Source organism: Melanerpes formicivorus, unplaced genomic scaffold (assembly GCF_026170545.1).
Source record: "Melanerpes formicivorus ecotype bairdi unplaced genomic scaffold, bMelFor1.0.p_v2 SCAF_1, whole genome shotgun sequence".
NCBI lineage: Eukaryota > Metazoa > Chordata > Aves > Piciformes > Picidae > Melanerpes > Melanerpes formicivorus.
Genome location: NW_027142353.1, coordinates 58,355,606 through 58,372,081, shown reverse-complemented (window position 1 = coordinate 58,372,081; position 16,476 = coordinate 58,355,606). Strand labels below are relative to the sequence as shown.

The 16,476-nt window shown below is 40.4% G+C and overlaps 1 protein-coding gene across 2 annotated transcripts in view; it reads left to right on the top strand.

The window, feature by feature from the left end:
• The window catches only part of ATM (ATM serine/threonine kinase), an 83,891-nt gene that overhangs the window by 23,040 nt on the left and 44,375 nt on the right, over nt 1-16,476 (top strand). For both annotated transcript variants that reach the window (XM_068144622.1, XM_068144632.1), the window contains exons 18-29: nt 357-556; nt 1,893-1,975; nt 2,080-2,235; nt 2,854-2,929; nt 3,068-3,198; nt 5,025-5,145; nt 6,426-6,599; nt 7,910-8,079; nt 8,863-9,109; nt 10,941-11,056; nt 13,239-13,365; nt 14,655-14,854. In XM_068144622.1, the coding sequence (XP_068000723.1) occupies nt 357-556; nt 1,893-1,975; nt 2,080-2,235; nt 2,854-2,929; nt 3,068-3,198; nt 5,025-5,145; nt 6,426-6,599; nt 7,910-8,079; nt 8,863-9,109; nt 10,941-11,056; nt 13,239-13,365; nt 14,655-14,854 (1,801 nt within the window). The remainder of the gene's footprint in view (nt 1-356; nt 557-1,892; nt 1,976-2,079; nt 2,236-2,853; nt 2,930-3,067; nt 3,199-5,024; nt 5,146-6,425; nt 6,600-7,909; nt 8,080-8,862; nt 9,110-10,940; nt 11,057-13,238; nt 13,366-14,654; nt 14,855-16,476) is intronic.

Below are 16,476 nucleotides of genomic sequence, written 5' to 3'. Positions count from 1 at the left end.
TGTATGGGCATGTAAAATCCAAACCCTCTGGTTTAGAGAGGGCCTTTGCAGAAGTGGAAAATAAATTCAAGAAGCTGTAACTAATTGCAGTAATGCTCAATAATGAAATAACTTAAAGGTTGCTAGTGCTCTTACCTATTCTGAGAATTTAAATTAGAATAGAATAGAATAGAATAGAATAGAATAGAATAGAATAGAATAGAATAGAATAGAATAGAATAGAATAGAATAGAATAGACCAGGTTGGAAGAGACCTTCAAGATCATCGCGTCCATTCTGTAAAGACATAAAATGTTGCTAACTTCCTTATTGTTATGGGAGAAGCATTATTTCTTACATGTAGATCTTCTTTTCAGGTGCCCTCAGCCCATTAGCTGAAGAACAGCTGACAAAGCAGGATTTACTACTTCTTGACATTCTGAGGTTCTTGTGCATTTGTGTAACTACAGCCCAAATTCAGACAGTGAGCTTTCGAGCCTCTGATGTACGGAGAAAGCTGTTAATGCTTACTCATGGCACTGTCTTTGATAGTACGAAGCCGCTGCATCTGCATGTGGTGAGTGTGAGCTTTTTTTATTCTCCTCTGTATTTGTACTATTTTTAAATTTGTATATTCTTGTCAGTTGTATATTCTTATCTTTTTCTGGTCATCTGTCCGCAAGAAGACATTAAAATGGCTTCTTTTAGTGCTTTGAAATGTGCTCTGGTTGGGGAAAGAGTAATTAGAATTGCTGTCTACAACTACCTGAAGGGAGGTTGTAGCCAGGTGGGGGTTGGTCTCTTCTCCTGGGTGGCCAGCACCAGAAGTCACAGTCTCAAGCTGAACCAGGGTAACTTTAGGCTGGATGTTAGGAAGAAGTTCTTTATAGAAAGAGTGATTGCTATTGGAATGGGCTGCAGAGGGAGCTGGTGGATTCACCATCACTGGAGGTGTTTAAGAAGAGACTGGATGGGGCACTTGGTGCCATGATTATTAGATGATTACATGGTGTTGGATGATAGGTTGGACTTGATGATCTCAAAGGTCTTTTCCAACCTGGTTAATTCTATTCTATTCTAGAATTTGTAAGCCAGAAAAGAAAAAGTTGAGAGTATAAACATCTTGCCTTTAATCATTTGTTAAATAGCTAGGAATGGTCTTTGTAGTAGAATGGGAATCTGTGTTTTAATTTACAAATTAAATATTTTTAACTGCCAAACCAAAAATTTCATGAGCCCTTTTACCATATTACAGTGTTCAAAGATGTTCAGAGTCTGGCATAAAAGAGCTGACAATAGACTAGACTAGACTAGACTAGAATAAACCAGGTTGGAAGAGACCTTCAAGATCATTGCGTCCAACCTATCAACTAATCCAACCCACCTAATCAACTAAACCATGGCACCAAGCACCCCATCAAGTCTCCTCCTGAACACCTCCAGTGATGGTGACTCCACCACCTCCCTGGGCAGCCCATTCCAATGGCCAATCACTCTCTCTGTGTAGAACTTCTTCCTAACATCCACCCTAAACCTCCCCTGGTGCAGCCTGAGACTGTGTCCTCTTGTTCTGGTGCTGGTTGCCTGGGAGGAGAGACCAACCTCTGCCTGTCTACAGCCTCCCTTCAGGTAGTTGTAGAGAGCAATAAGGTCACCCCTGAGCCTCCTCTTCTCCAGGCTAAGCAACCCCAGCTCCCTCAGTCTCTCCTCATAGGGCTTGTGTTCCAAACACCTCACCAGCTTCGTTGCCCTTCTCTGGACTCGTTCCAGCAAGTCAGCATAGATATCCTTGTTAAGTGATTTCATATAAGAGTTATGGAAAATGGTTTGTAGTTTTTCCTGTTGGCTGCTTATTTTCTTAAATATGATTTTTCATTTTCATCTTTTTTTCCTTTTTTTTTTTTATTCCCCAGTATTTGGTCCTTCTGAAGGAGCTCCCTGTTGAAGAACACTTCTTGCCTGAAGATGATGTTGTTATGCTTCTTAGGCCTCTTTCGTAAGAAAGAAACTATTCAGCATGTATTAGAGGTATTTTAGTTCAGCTGATAGAGAATTTGGGTGCTGTTTAGCATTTCAAAATGTTTTTTCTTTCTTCCACAGCACTGTGTGTTCTTTGTATCGTCGAGATCAAGAAGTTTGTAAAGTAATACTGAATAATTTGCTTCCTGTAGTAGTAGGGTTGGCTCAGTCCAACGCGGATGCTGAAGAGATGGGGAATGCCCAAGGACAATTTTTGACAGTGGTTGGAGCCTTTTGGTATGTTTCATCTATTTAATGCAGAAGTCTGTTGGGCATAAGCTTTTAACTTTGCTATCAGCGTGAAGTGCTGTTGTGTGTCTTGATCTTGGTATCCTATGATACCAAGAGCGCCAGGGGAGGTTTAGGCTTGAGGTGAGGAGAAAGTTGTTCACTGAGAGAGTCATTAGTCATTGGAATGGGCTGCCCAGGGAGGTGGTGGAGTCACCATCCCTGGAGGTGTTCAAGAGGAGATTGGACGTGGCACTTGGTGCCATGGTCTAGTCATGGGTCTGTGGTGACAGGTTGGACTCGATGATCCTTGAGGTCTCTTCCAACCTTGGCGATACTGTGATACTGTGATATCTTAATGCAGCATTTAGCTTCTCGGATTTTTTGTCATATTTGTAGCAAAGAATCATATCAACCATAAGATAGTATTACAACAGTAAACACTGCACTGTTGTGTATTAGCAATGATTGCTTGTACTCTGAATTGTTCAAAATTGTAGATGATCAGTAAAAACATCATTACAGGGTGCAAAAGAATGAACTGTGAGCAGCAGATACTCACTTATTAGGCTTTTTCTGAAAGTTATTTGCAACAGAAGTTTATTATTCAAATCTTCCTTGTTTTAGGCATTTGGCACAAGATGGAAAATGCACAGCACCAGTAAGAGTGGCCCTTTTAAACTGCATGAAAGCCCTGCTTGAGGTAAGGCTCAGATCATCATGGCTAAGTAGACACTTAAGGTGTATTTAAAAACAGTGTCTAAACATCTTTTGCATGCATGAATGTATATGCCATTGTAAATCTTCGTATGTCTTAAACCACAATGTTAATTTTCTTCAGGCTGATCCTCATTGCAAGTGGGCAATCCTTAATGTGATAAATAAGGATCTACCTGTGAGTGATGCTTTCCCGCATTTTCTTGCAGACAGTCACCATCAAGTTCGCATTCTTGCCGCAAAGTCAATTACCAGGTGATAATCTTTGTAAGATTAACAATTTCACTTAGCTGGGTTTTGCTTCTGCTGCTGTATAGGTTCTTTTTTCAGTACTTCTGGGGCTTTCAGTCCTGACTGGCAGAATACAAAAGCCTACTGTGTACAAAAGTTACTTTGGTTAAGATGTTCAAACTTTGTCTCCATTTCACTTTGCGATGCGAGTGATATATATGTAGAGTGAGGTAAACACTCTGTGTGTGTGTATATATACATATAAAAAACCTATTCATACTAGCAAATTTTGCACTGAATTTATTGTGCAAAACATGAATAGGAAATAGTTGTTTACTGTGCAGAAGTACATGAGGTACATTGTGTAACAAAATCTTCCCCAAAAGATCTTAACATTTTGAATACTGGCTGCCATTCTTTCTCCATGCATCAACAAGAATGTGGATGAACTGGAGTAAGCACTGGAGGGATATTCAGAAGTATGAAACACTTTGCACACAGGTATTGGTTATATAAACTGGAACCCTTCAGTACAAGAAGAGTTGAATTGCAGGAGGTAGAATAGAATAAACCAGGTTGGAAGAGACCTTCAAGATCATCGCGTCCAACCCATCAACCAATCCAACCCACCTAAACAACTAAACCATGGCACCAAGCACCCCATCAGGTCTCCATTATTAGGTATTATTAGGTATTACATAACTCTACAAAATCTGGAGTGGAACAAAGTGAAGACTGGCAGTCTTTTCCAGTTTAAAGACTAGGGAAAATCAAGTAGAGCTAATAGGTTCAAGATTCTAAGAAAACACGGTTTACTTCTTACAGCATTCAGTTGTCCTGTGTGTTATCCTACTGCCTTCAACAGTCTGGATGTTTACAGGGTTTCAAAAAGCAGCAGATTTGGAGAAGAGGAAACCAAGTGAAGGATACTAAATATGATCACTGCTTCTAACTCATGATCTGCCTAGTTCACCTGTGGTGAAATGTTATATTCAAGGAATTATTAGGCATACAAGGCAAGCATATGGTGACCTTTCTTAGGCATCTACTAATAGTCATATAGAAATAGCTACAGTAATATTTTGTCTGATCCACCGTGGTGGTCCCATTTTTGTTACAAATACCAAAGTGGATTGTGCTTTTATCCATGAAAAATACATAGTTTGAGAAAGTCTTTTACCATACACATCTGTACAATAAATACATTCCCAAAGTACTTCATGACGCAACCTGTTACATTATGATGGACAAGTGAAGTTTGACTTTCTACACTGGCAGAGATTGGGAAGCAGTTACATGTTTGCTCTCTACAACTACCTGAAGGGAGGTTGTAGACAGGCAGGTGCTGGTCTCTTCTCCCAGGCAACCAGCACCAGAACAAGAGGACAGTCTCAAGCTTTGCCAGGGGAGGTTTAGACTGGAAGTTAGGAATAAATTCTTCATAGAGTGATTGCCCGTTGGAATGGGCTACCCAGGGAGGTGGTGGAGTTGCCGTCATTGGAGGTGTTTGGGAGGAGACTTGATGGGGTGCTTGGTTGCATGGTTTAGGTGATTAGATGGTGTTGGATGACAGGTTGGAAGTGATGATCTTGAAGGCCTCTTCCAACCTGGTTTATTCTAGTCTAGTCTGTTTTCAGGCTATTCTTCACTGTTTCCCTCCCAACAGATAGTGTTATTGATAATGTTTGAGGGAGAAGGAAAGGCTGCTTTACAAGAAAGTTAAGAAGAAAACGATGATACTCAGAAAGTCAGAATCTTATTGTTTGATACATACAGTATGCAATAATTCTGTAGGCTAATATATGTTATGCTAATTATTACAGGGCTTTTTTTGTTTGTTTGTTTTTAAGTTTGTTTCAAGATGTGAAGCAGAGAGATTCTTCTGGAATGTCAAGACCTCTTCCTTTGATACTCCAGCAAAAGGCTTTTGAGAATGCCTATCTCAGAGTTCAGGAAGGAATGACAAATCTGGTACCAGCCAACATCTACTCATTAGTTTTGCCTAGTTTTCATTTTACGGATAAGATGGCTTTTAAAAATGATTATGTTTATTTTCCTGAGAACATTAATTCTTCTGGACTTCTGATAATCTGAGGTGGTAAAACAAGATGGTAGTCAGGCAACTCCTTACACATCCAGTCACTGTTTTGCCCATACTAGAAGAGTGTAAACTTTTTCACTGTATGTTCCAGGTTGCGCTTGTGTATCATGGTATTTGTTCCTGTGGGTTTCAGTACTGTGCCATTTCAGATCAAAGATGGGTGGAGCCTCAATACTCTAGACAACATATAGTGAATTTCAGTAAGATCAGAGAGAGTGATTGCCCATTGGAATGGGCTGCCCGGGGAGGTGGGGGAGTCACCATCATTGGAGGTGTTCAGGAGGAGACTTCATAGGGTGCTTGGTGCCATGGTTTAGTTGATTTAGGTGGGTTGGATTAGTTAATAGGTTGGACATGATGATCTTGAAGGTCTGTTCCAACCTGGTTTATTCTATGTATTCAAAACATATCTTGTGGTCAGGTGTCTGGTCTATTCCTATTCTATTCTATTCTATTCTATTCTATTCTATTCTATTCTATTCTATTCTATTCTATTCTATTCTATTCTATTCTATTCTATTCTATTCTATTCTATTCTATTCTATTCTCTATTCCCTTTACCTGCACTTTTGTAGTTTGAACTCCTTACTGAGACCTCACCTCTTAGTTCCCTTATTTCATCACTCTATAGTGTCGCCTCTAGCTCTTTGTCTCATTTCTCTGCTGCCTTGGCTCCCTGTTCTGTCACTTCACCTTGCCGTCATCTGTTAACTTCTGCCCTTCATTTTCAGTTTCTTGCTACTTTTATTGAGTGCTTATCACCTGTTAACACCATGCCTCATAGTGGAAGAAGTGCATTTGAATTAGAAGGCATGTCTTTCCTATAAGCAGCAGGGAGGAGCAAAAAAGGAGACTTTCTTCCATCATTTCTCTGTTAAGTGTATTGCCTTTGTTCTCAAACTGCCTGTAATAAAATATGAACTGGAGTGTATGAGGTATTAGCATGTCTAGTGGCATGCAGGAGGCAGCAAATTCTGGTTGAGGAGTAGATCAGACAGCTGGGGAAACTAATTGTTAAGCATCTAAAGAAATATTTTCAGCAGTGTTTATTGTCAGTGCCTTTAATTTTAAATTATTTATGTTAATTTATTCATTAGGAGACCACTTTAACAGAGTATTTGTATGATCTCTTCGTTATTTCCTGTTGAAGGTCAGAGGTGCAAGTCCTGAAGATCTTTTGGACAGACAGTGTAATGGAAAAGCAGTTTTGCTGATGCTTGCAACAACGCTTATGTGCTGCAGTCCAGTCTGTGAAAAGCAAGCTTTGTTTGCTATTTGCCAGTCTGTGAAAGAGAATGGATTGGAACCTCACCTTGTGAAAAAGGCAAGTGTGAAACTCCATTTTGTATTTGGGTTATAAATGTAAGATTAGGTTAAAATTGGAACAGTACAAAATAACTTTTTGCTGATACCAAAAGTTGTTACATTTTCTTAAAAGCATGGCTAATGTGTGGCTTAAATGTCTGAATAAATTTATGATTAAATGTAGTGACCTACACAAAAGTAATGACGTCATAAAAGGCAATTTTAGTGGCAAATCCTCCAAGTTAAAAGCACAAATCTGAATTACAAATAGATTTTTATACAGGGAAGATGGCAGATTTCATGTGAAAGAAAATCTTTCTGCTCAGTGGGAGTAAAGAGAGTTTTCCAATGTGGAAAATATGTAAAACAAAAGCAAAGTATTGGAAGATAATTTGTGTCTTGTGGACTTTTTTTGAAGTTCACATGGGCTTACTGAGATAATTGCTGTGTGTCCTGTGGCCTTTAATGCCAGTCATTTCTTCAGTGCACCTTCTCTCTTTTTCCTTTCTTACTATTCATTGCTTCTGGTTTCCACATGTAACCTCTACCACACAGAGGTGTATACTAGCTATCTTTTCTTTGCATATGTTGTGGGTTAGAGAGAAAGTTTCAGCCTTCTACCCCCACAAAGAGAAGAAGTAATAAAAAACACAGCTAGCCACAGCCGGAGGAGCAAAGGAATGCTGTATTTACAAGCAGTTTTAGGGAGTGCAGGGTATATATACACAATTTACAGTGTTTACAATATATACACAGAAATATATACAGCAAAGTAATACAGGAATGAAATTCCCTCCTCTGCTGAGGAGGGTTCCTCCCCTGTACCCCCCTTCTCTCCCCTTTTTTCCCCAAAGAGGGTTAGAAAGAGAGAAAAAAGAGGAATTGTTAATTAAAGCAGAGTATGTTAGTAGGTTTGTAGGCCTCATGTTTACCAGTCCAAGGTCAGTCTGGCAGAGAGCCTAGAAGCAGACAAGCTGGAAAGGGAGGGAAGAGCGAACTGAGGAAAGTCTCAGCTGCACTCAAAAGTTAAAGTTGCGTTCTACCAGTGAAACCCCTTTAGACCTGTCCTTTGTTTACAAAACATTCTGCCATGGTGTCCCTTTCTTAAAGGCACAGCCTCAAACGGTCACAGCATACCACCTCATACAGGGTAGTTGCAGTTCCTTGACATTCTTCTGAGATGTGGCAAGACAAAAAGCTAAATAGGGGTTGAGTTACACAAATGCTCTTTAAAAAGCTGGGGGAAGGACGCACAACCTGTAGTGCTGCCAGTTTGCCATGGTGTCATGTACTCTGCGTGCTATTCCTGCAATCTTATTTCATGCACAGGTTTTGAAAAAAGTATCTGACATTTTCGGCTACAAAAGTACAGAAGACTTCATGACATCACATTTAGACTATTTGGTGATGGAGTGGCTGAAAATAAATGACAGTAGATACAGTTTGTCTACTTTTCCTTATGTTCTTCTGAACTATACTAGCCTTGAGGAGTTCTACAGGTAAGTTTGCTGTATGAAAGTAGTTTATTTAGGTTTAGTGATGATTATGATAGAGGGTTTCAAATTTGTAAATCTAGAAATGCATCAGGATTTTGTTACAAGATGACATGTGGACCTGCTGGAATGGATCCAGAGGAAGGCTGTGAGGATACCAATGGAAGGAACACCTTCCCTGTAAGGACAGGCTTGGGAGAGTTAGGGTTGTTCAGCCTGGAGAGGAGAAGGCTCTGAGGAGGCCTCACAGTGACCTTCAACAGGACTTAAAGGGAGCCTGCAGGACAGAGAGGGTGGAATTCTTTGTTTTCAGGGGGTGTAGATAAAGGACAAAGGGCAATGATTTCAAACAGAAGAAGGGTGTGTTTAGATTAGGTATGAGGAAGAAAGTCTTTGCTGTAGGGCTAGTGAGGCACTGGAACAGGTTGCCTAGAGAAGTTGTTTATACACTCTCCCTAGAAGTGTTCAAGGAGAGGTTGAATGAGGCTTTGAGCAACCTGGTCTGGTGGAAAGTGTCCCTGCCTATGGCAAGGGGGTGGAACCAGAGAATGCTGAATGTGTGTTCCAACTTAAACCATTCTGTGACTCTGTATTGAGAGCTTTTAAAATGTATTTCAATTATCTTCTTTACTAGATATATGCTGGTAAGATTGTTTTGCATAGTAGCAGCTAAACAGTAGTTATGAGTTTAGCAGTACTGTAGAGGAATGGTATTTGCTGTATTATGCTTGGGATTTATTTTTAAAAGCCAGTTAAAGAAACTTCTGGAAATGTATTTACTACATGTAGGTCTTGTTACAAAGTTTTGGTTCCACACCTGGTGATTAGAAGTCAATTTGAAGATGTCAAATCACTTGCCAACAAGATCGAGCAAGACTGGAGGCAAGTTCTAGCAGACTGTTTTCCAAAGATACTGGTGAATATCCTCCCATATTTTGCCAATCAAAACCATGGAAAGTGTGAAGTAGCAGAGCAAAGAGAGACAGCTTCTAAAGTCTATGACATGCTTAAGGATGAAAACTGCTTAGGAAAACAGGTATCTCTTTTAAGTGTGTAAATTGATCTCCGTGGCAATTCACTGATGTCGTAGTTTGGGCTGGGTGCCCTCTGCTGCAGGGGTGTTTCCTGTGTCCAGAAGTCCAGCCCAGTGGGTGGACACAGGAAATTAGGTTATTTCCTACCATGATCCCTTGCACCACTATAAGTTTTACGGCGGGGTCTGGCACTTCCTCTTTCCTTCCCCTCCACCACCTGGTAACTGGGGGAGAGGTCTCCAGGCCATGGGCCTGGTTAGGCCCAAGGACACAGGGGGATGGGCAGTCTCAGATCTGGCCAGCTGAGACTAGCCTACCAGTGGCGGGGGGGGGAAGGAGGAGCCCTGGGGATTTTGGGTGCACCCTCAGGTGGGGATGGGATCTTTCTGGGTCTGTTTTGGGGTTCTTCTTGTCACTGTGTTTCTAGTTCTCTGCATGCACTCACTGTTCTCTATTTAAACTTTCCATCACTTTTGCAATCTGTTTGTCTGAGTCGTTATTTCTGTGCGTAGTGGGGAGGGGGTTTGCCCTAACCCATTACAACTGACTGGGAAGAAACTTCTATACATTCTGTAAACATGTAAATAATTATCATTTCTAGATTATTATTTTAATTATGAATTAATTCAAATTATTATTTTAATAAAGCCAAACTAGACAGATTTTTGTCCCATCAGTAGCTATTCAGTAGACATATTGAATATACTTTGAGAGTTTACTCAAAGTACAATTTTTCTTTATAGACCACATTCCGAATAGAATAGAATAGAATAGAATAGAATAGAATAGAATAGAATAGAATAGAATAGAATAGAATAGAATAGAATAGACCAGGTTGGAAGAGACCTTCAAGATCATCGTGTTCACCCTATCATCCAACACCACCTAATCAACTGAACCATGGCACCAAGCACCCTGTCAAGTCTCCTCCTGAGCACCTCCAGCTATAGCGACTCCACCACCTCCCTGGGCAGCACATTCCAATGGGCAATCACTCTCTCTGTGTAAAACTTCCTCTTGACCTCCAGCCTGAACCTCCCCTGGTGCAGCCTGAGACTGTATCCTCTTGTTCTGGTGCTGGTAGCCTGGGAGAAGAGACCAACCTCTGCCTGTCTAAAACCACCCTTTAGGTAGTTGTAGAGAACAATAAGGTCTCCCCTGAGTCTCCTTTTCTCCAGGCTAAGCAACCCCAGCTCCCTCAGTCTCTCATCATAGGGCTTGTGTTCCAAGCCCCTCCCCAGCTTTGTTGCCCTTCTCTGGACACGTTCCAGCAATTCAACATCCTTCCTGAACTGAGGGGCACAGAACTGGACACAGTACTCAAGGTGTGGCCTAACCAGTGCAATGTACAGGGGCAGAATGACCTCCCTACTCCTGCTGGCCACACTGTTCCTGATGCAGGCCAGGATGCCATTGGCCCTCTTGGCTGCCTAGGCACACTGCAGGCTCATGTTCAGCCTACCAATACCCCTAGGTCTCTTTCTGCCTGGCCACTCTCCAACCTCTCTGACTCCAGCCATCATACATCTTTAAGTAAGCCATGTTTTCCTCTTAAAATATTTTGTGATTGCTTTATGAGAAACCATCTTCTCAGAAGGAAGATTCTGTATTCAGAGCTAGTAATAAAATAATAAAATTAAACTCTCTTACTACTCTACCTGTGACTGCCATAGATATGACTTCATTGCTGAGTTTATTGTATGTCATCTATAATTGAACAAACAGAGAATCCAGAAAGGAAAAAAAATTAAACTCTCAAAAGGAAAAGAAATGTTTCTTTATTTTACATAAAATATTTTTTCTCTTACTAAACAACTGTTTTTATTCTTCCAGCAAATTGATAATTTATCTCATAATAACTTGCCAGAGATTGTGGTTGAACTGTTGATGACCTTGCATGAACCACCTGATACCGCAGCAGAAGGAGGTCATCTAAGTAAATACAGAAGGTATGTGTTCATAGATTGTCTGAAAGCTGAATGTGGTTGTATAACAGTGCATTAAAAGGTGTCATTCAGCCATAGGAGGTGGCCTTGAAGTTAGGAATTCAGAGATTTTGTTGCTTTTAGTAGTAATGTATCATAGGCATGCTTCTTCACCTAGTTACAGAATCATAGAATCAATAAGTTTGGAAAAGACCTCAAAGATCATCAAGTCCAACCTGTCACCCAACACCTCATGACTACTAAACCATGGCACCAAGTACCACATCCAATCCCTTTTTGAATACCTCCAGGGACAGTGACTCCACCATCTCCCTGGGCAGCACATTCCAATGCCTAACAACTCTGTGAAGGACTTTCTCCTCACCTTGAGCCTAAACTGCCCCTGGTGCAGTTTGAGACTGTGTCCTCTTGTTCTGGTGCTGGTTGCCTGCTATTCCCCAGTATAAGCAAGGAGAATCTCTGTGATGCTTCAAGTAATGGAAAGAAGGATTGAGTGAATGGATGGGCAGAGAAGTATTGTGTGTTGATGAACCAGTGCCTATTTAAATGAATTCAAATTTGGATGGAATGCCCTCTCTGTAAAATTGGTATAGTTTTAAATGTCTAATTTAAAATAATTGATTAAAAGTTTTTAAATACTTAGAAATCACAGAGAAGTGAAATGAACTGTTTCTTAACAGTCCCTAGAGTGGCAGATCATGCCTGAGGTAAAGAGATTGTTTAGCAATGCCAAATAAATGAATTCCCAATTAGCCAAGATATTTTAGTGCCATCAGTGTATTCCTCTTAATGAGTTTTTCAGTCCTTGTTGTTTTCCCTAAAAAAAAAAATCACTATTTGCATAATTATAGTTAGAAACAATTTTACAGATTTTTGTGTTTAGATATAAATTATTTGGCAAAACCTTACACTTTGTGAAGTTATTGAAGATGGTGTTTTTCTTGGGGAAACAGAAAACGGAAAGACCATAAAACATGTCAGTGAAAATCTACCAAAAGTTAAATGATGGAAGATTTCAGAACTTTATAGAAGAAATTTGTTTCATTTAGTTTATTAACAGACTGTGTTGTCTGCTTATAACCAAATTTTCTTTCTGAAAAAGTAATTGTTAAGAGTGGTGGAACTTTGATTTTGCTCTTTTGTTAATATCATGATAACGAGACGGAGATTGGAGTCAATACAGCTGACCAATATGATCGAGTATTGCTCCTTTATTGTTCCGGTATTGCAGGACTATAGTGTGGAATGTGCTGCCCAGGGAGGTGGTGGAGTCACCATCCCTGGAGGTGTTCAAGAGGAGATTGGCCGTGCCACTTGGTGCCATGGTCTAGTCATGGGGTCTGTCTTTATAGGCTGGACTCGATGATCCTCGAGGTCTCTTCCAACCTTAGTTACACTGTGATACTGTGAGATACTGTGAGTCTAGCACAGTAAAGTAAAGCAGAGAAGGGAAAGGAAAGGTAGAAGTGTGTATGAGGGGAACTTCTACAACTTATATAAACTCGGAGAGCCTCGTTGGCATGGCTTCATTGGTTCCCTATGAGTGACCACACATCGCACTATTATAGATTATTGGTCCAACTACTAGTGACACGCGAGGTTTGTTGATGCAGGTGCATGTCCTGTTGTTCCAAGATAACTCTCTGTGTTTATAGCTCCCAGTGTCCTGCTTTAATCACATGCTGCAGGCACAGCACTGTTTTGCTACACTGCTAGCTGGCTTTGCACTTATGCTGAGCATGGCCTACCACCCTGTCAGGCTCTAGGCCTGCACTGCCAGATTGCTCACACTGCTCGTCGCTGGCGTTGCCACATCATGATGCGTTTCTTTTCTTTTTGAGGCCCCAGAAAAGCTGACTACCCTTAATGATTGAGGTTTTTTCTCAACCAAACTGTTCCCATAATTAAAAAATGCACAAGCTTTATCCATGTCTTGCAGTTAGATTTTTTTCTACCAAGTGCCTTAGGTGAGACAAATGTGTGGGTTTCAAAAAATGATAAAAGAGTGTTAAGAAAGCACAACTTGGCTGCTGTAGACAGACTGTTAACAGACAGCTAAAACCAAGATGTACATCACTCTGATAGATGCTGTTGGTGTTTCTTAATTACTGAAAGCAGAAAATATTTCCTAGGAGTTAAGTGTTTATTTCAAAATAAGAAAAAGGTCTCTCTTATATTTATTCAGGGAACTGGATCCTGCTCCTAATCCTCCTCATTTTCCATCTTACGTGATTAAGGCAACCTTGGACTATATTAGCAATTGTCATAAAAGCAAGTTAAAAGGCCTTGTAGCAGTTCTTTCTAAAAACCCTGTAAGTATGTAATGATGATTTTCTGTTTCTTAGAATCCAAAATGGCTTTTATGGGTACATTTTGATTTAGAAAAGAAAAAAGAAAGAAAGAAAGAAAGAAAATTGGGAGGTATGGGGCTTGCAGTCCTGCTTGGATAAGTGGGTTTTCTGTAGATCTTTTATTTCTTTTAAGTAGTAAAAATAATAAAGCCTGTTTGTCAGTGTAATAAAATGTATATTATTTAATATACTTGACTATTTCACATCTTGGGCAGTGGTATCTTCAAACACAGCTGTAACTTACTTGCAAAGTATATTTACAGGTTTGATTATTCACTTCTGGTTATTACATTTCACGTGTAAAGGCAGTTAAATAATTCATGCACAGATCTAAGAATTTCCCAACATAGCAATTCAAATTGGGAATAAAGGTTCTGTGATCTGTGGCTTCCCACAAATGGGCTTCTGTAGCAGATTGTCTGTGTACTCAAGACTCGCTCCTTTGTCCAGTGTCTTCCCAGATGCTGTGTCTGTTATTTGAGTTGTCCTTGCTCAGAGTGGGCTAGCTGCCTCTCTAATGTACTCCATCACTGGGCTGTAGTCTTCCATGGCTCTTCTGGAATTCAGTTCTCTTGGAGCTTTTCCCCTTTCTTAATTGGTCCAGATGCAAGGCCTGGGTATAACTGTTGCCTGTTGGGACAGGTTCTTCAGCTGCTATTCAGGTGGCATCTGGCTCTTTCCTCTTTTGTGGTAAGAACAAGGCCCAGGTATAGTTGGTCTGCTAGTGCAGGCCCTTCAGCTGCTATTTGGGCAGCGTTTCACTCTTGTTGCTAGCTGGGTGAGAACAAGGAAAGTTGCCTGACTTCTCAGCTGGTTTAAAGACAATCAGTGCCTTCTGGTAACACAGAACCCTGATAATTGGACCTATAGGATGGGACATATCCAAACATGGCCAGCAGCACATGAAGTTCACAGCTGTGTCACAAAGTTGATCATGTGTGGTACATGTTTATCTGGACCCCAGGAAGTGTCCAGGTTTGCACATTCAGAGGTGCTTACAAGGTAAATTACATGTGCTATACATTTGCTTTGACCATCTGGACTCCAGGATCTGTCCAGGTTTGCACATTCACAGGTACTTAGCCCATTGTCTGGGCTAGGGCTTGTTTTTGGGGTTTGACCTTTCAGGACAGTCAGGTCCTCTAAAAATAATAGATAGCCTAGTGCTTAGTTGTTTTTCTTGATGTGAAGTTTTTGTGTATTGGCATTACAAATTATGGTTTTCTTAATCATAGTTTATTCATTTTCAGGATTCATTCCAAAAAATCCTCCTAGCCCTTTGTAAGCATGCATCAGATACAAACAACATTTACAAGAAGCACAGAGTCCTTATAATTTATCACTTATTTGTTACTCTGTTGCTTAAAGAGATAAAAGATGGTTTAGGAGGAGCATGGGCTTTTGTCCTCAGAGATGTGATTTACACCCTGATTCACCACATCAATAACAGGTAAATACAGCAATTATATCTTGTTCTTCCCCTCTGTGCTCCCCTGTAGAATTAAACTGAAATTTGCTTAAAGAAAAGAATCCAAATTGCCTTTCTTTGACAGTTTTGGAATTTATATTTAGAACGCTTGCTGAAATGTAAATTGGTGTCTGTTATCCTTGTATTTAGATGTTCACTGTACTGCTGAATTTTGTATCTAGAATAGGCTATCAGATTACAGAAATAAGATTTGGGAGATTCTGTTGACAGAAAGGATGTTTGGGAATTTAAAGAAGAAAAAATTAATTTGTGGAGTTAAGCATAAAGTAAGCACATGTCTAATAAAGTGTGCTTATTGAGTTGATAAAGAGCATTGACACTTACATTCTTAATAGTAAGTAATTAACACAATGACTTGGGATCTGTTGGATGCTTTCTTAGCTGATCTTCTGATTGAGAAAACTGGTACTTCATTCCCTTAAAACTGAAATACAGATTCTTATCTTTGATAATGACTGAAGAGATATTTTCTTACTTGAGTGTTTCAATGTCCTTCTTCAAGAGGAGATTGGACGTGGCACTTGGTGCCATGGTCTAGTCATGGGGTCTGTGTTGATAGGTTGGACTCGATCCTCGAGGTCCTTTCCAACCTAAGTGATACTGTGATACTGTGATACTGTGATTGAGAAGACAGCTATTCACCTAAGTGTGATTGAGTTTAAATGCAAGTGCAAGGTGATTGCTTTGCTTGTTGGAAGCATTTTGGAGTCTCAAATATTGAAGAGAGGTGTGGATTTTATGGTAAATGCCATTATTATGAGATGGTTTACTGTGACCAACACTGAACTGAGGCAAGGACACTTAACACACTGGAGGGCAAGACTGCCAGTCAGAGGGACATAATCCAGTTGTAGGAGTGGCATAATAGGTACATTAATTGTGAAGTTGAACAGCAACAACTCTTAAGTCTTTCACATGGGATGGAATAACCCCATGCACAAGTTCAAGCCTGGGAAGTGATTGACTAGAAAACAGCTTTGCAGAAGAGGACTCAGGAGTCTTGGAGGACAAGCTGGATGAGACAGTAGCTTGCCTTTCATCACTGAAGGCTGTGTACTGAACAGTGCTGGCAGGAGAGTAGTCAGCAAGTTGAAGGAAGTAAGTGATTCCACTCTGAGTCTTACAAAGCTGCAGTGGGACCACTGTGTCCAGTGTGGAGCCACTCCAGCCAGGACATGAGAGATGATGACAACCTGAGATGGCTTATGTGGAAGGACCCTCAAGAGGGTAAGGAGTTAATCCAATTTCTGTTCTCCAGTTTCTGGAAGGAAAGACAGTTTGTAGAGAAAGTAAAGCCAGATTTTTCATAGAAGTGCACAGTCTTAAGAACAAGAGGTAGCACCCACCAATGTGCAGTATGAGAAGCTCTAGATGGACATGAGGGAAAAGATCATTGCAATGAGTCAAGTACTGTAGCAGATTGCTCAGAAAAGCTATTAAATGCCCATCCGAGGAATGTGTCAGAATTCAGCTCAACAAAACCCTGAGAATCTGATCTGACTTTGAAGCCAATATTGCTTTATACAGGAAGCTGGACCAGATAATCCCCAGGTGTCCTTGGTAACCTGTTGTTTTTAACTGAT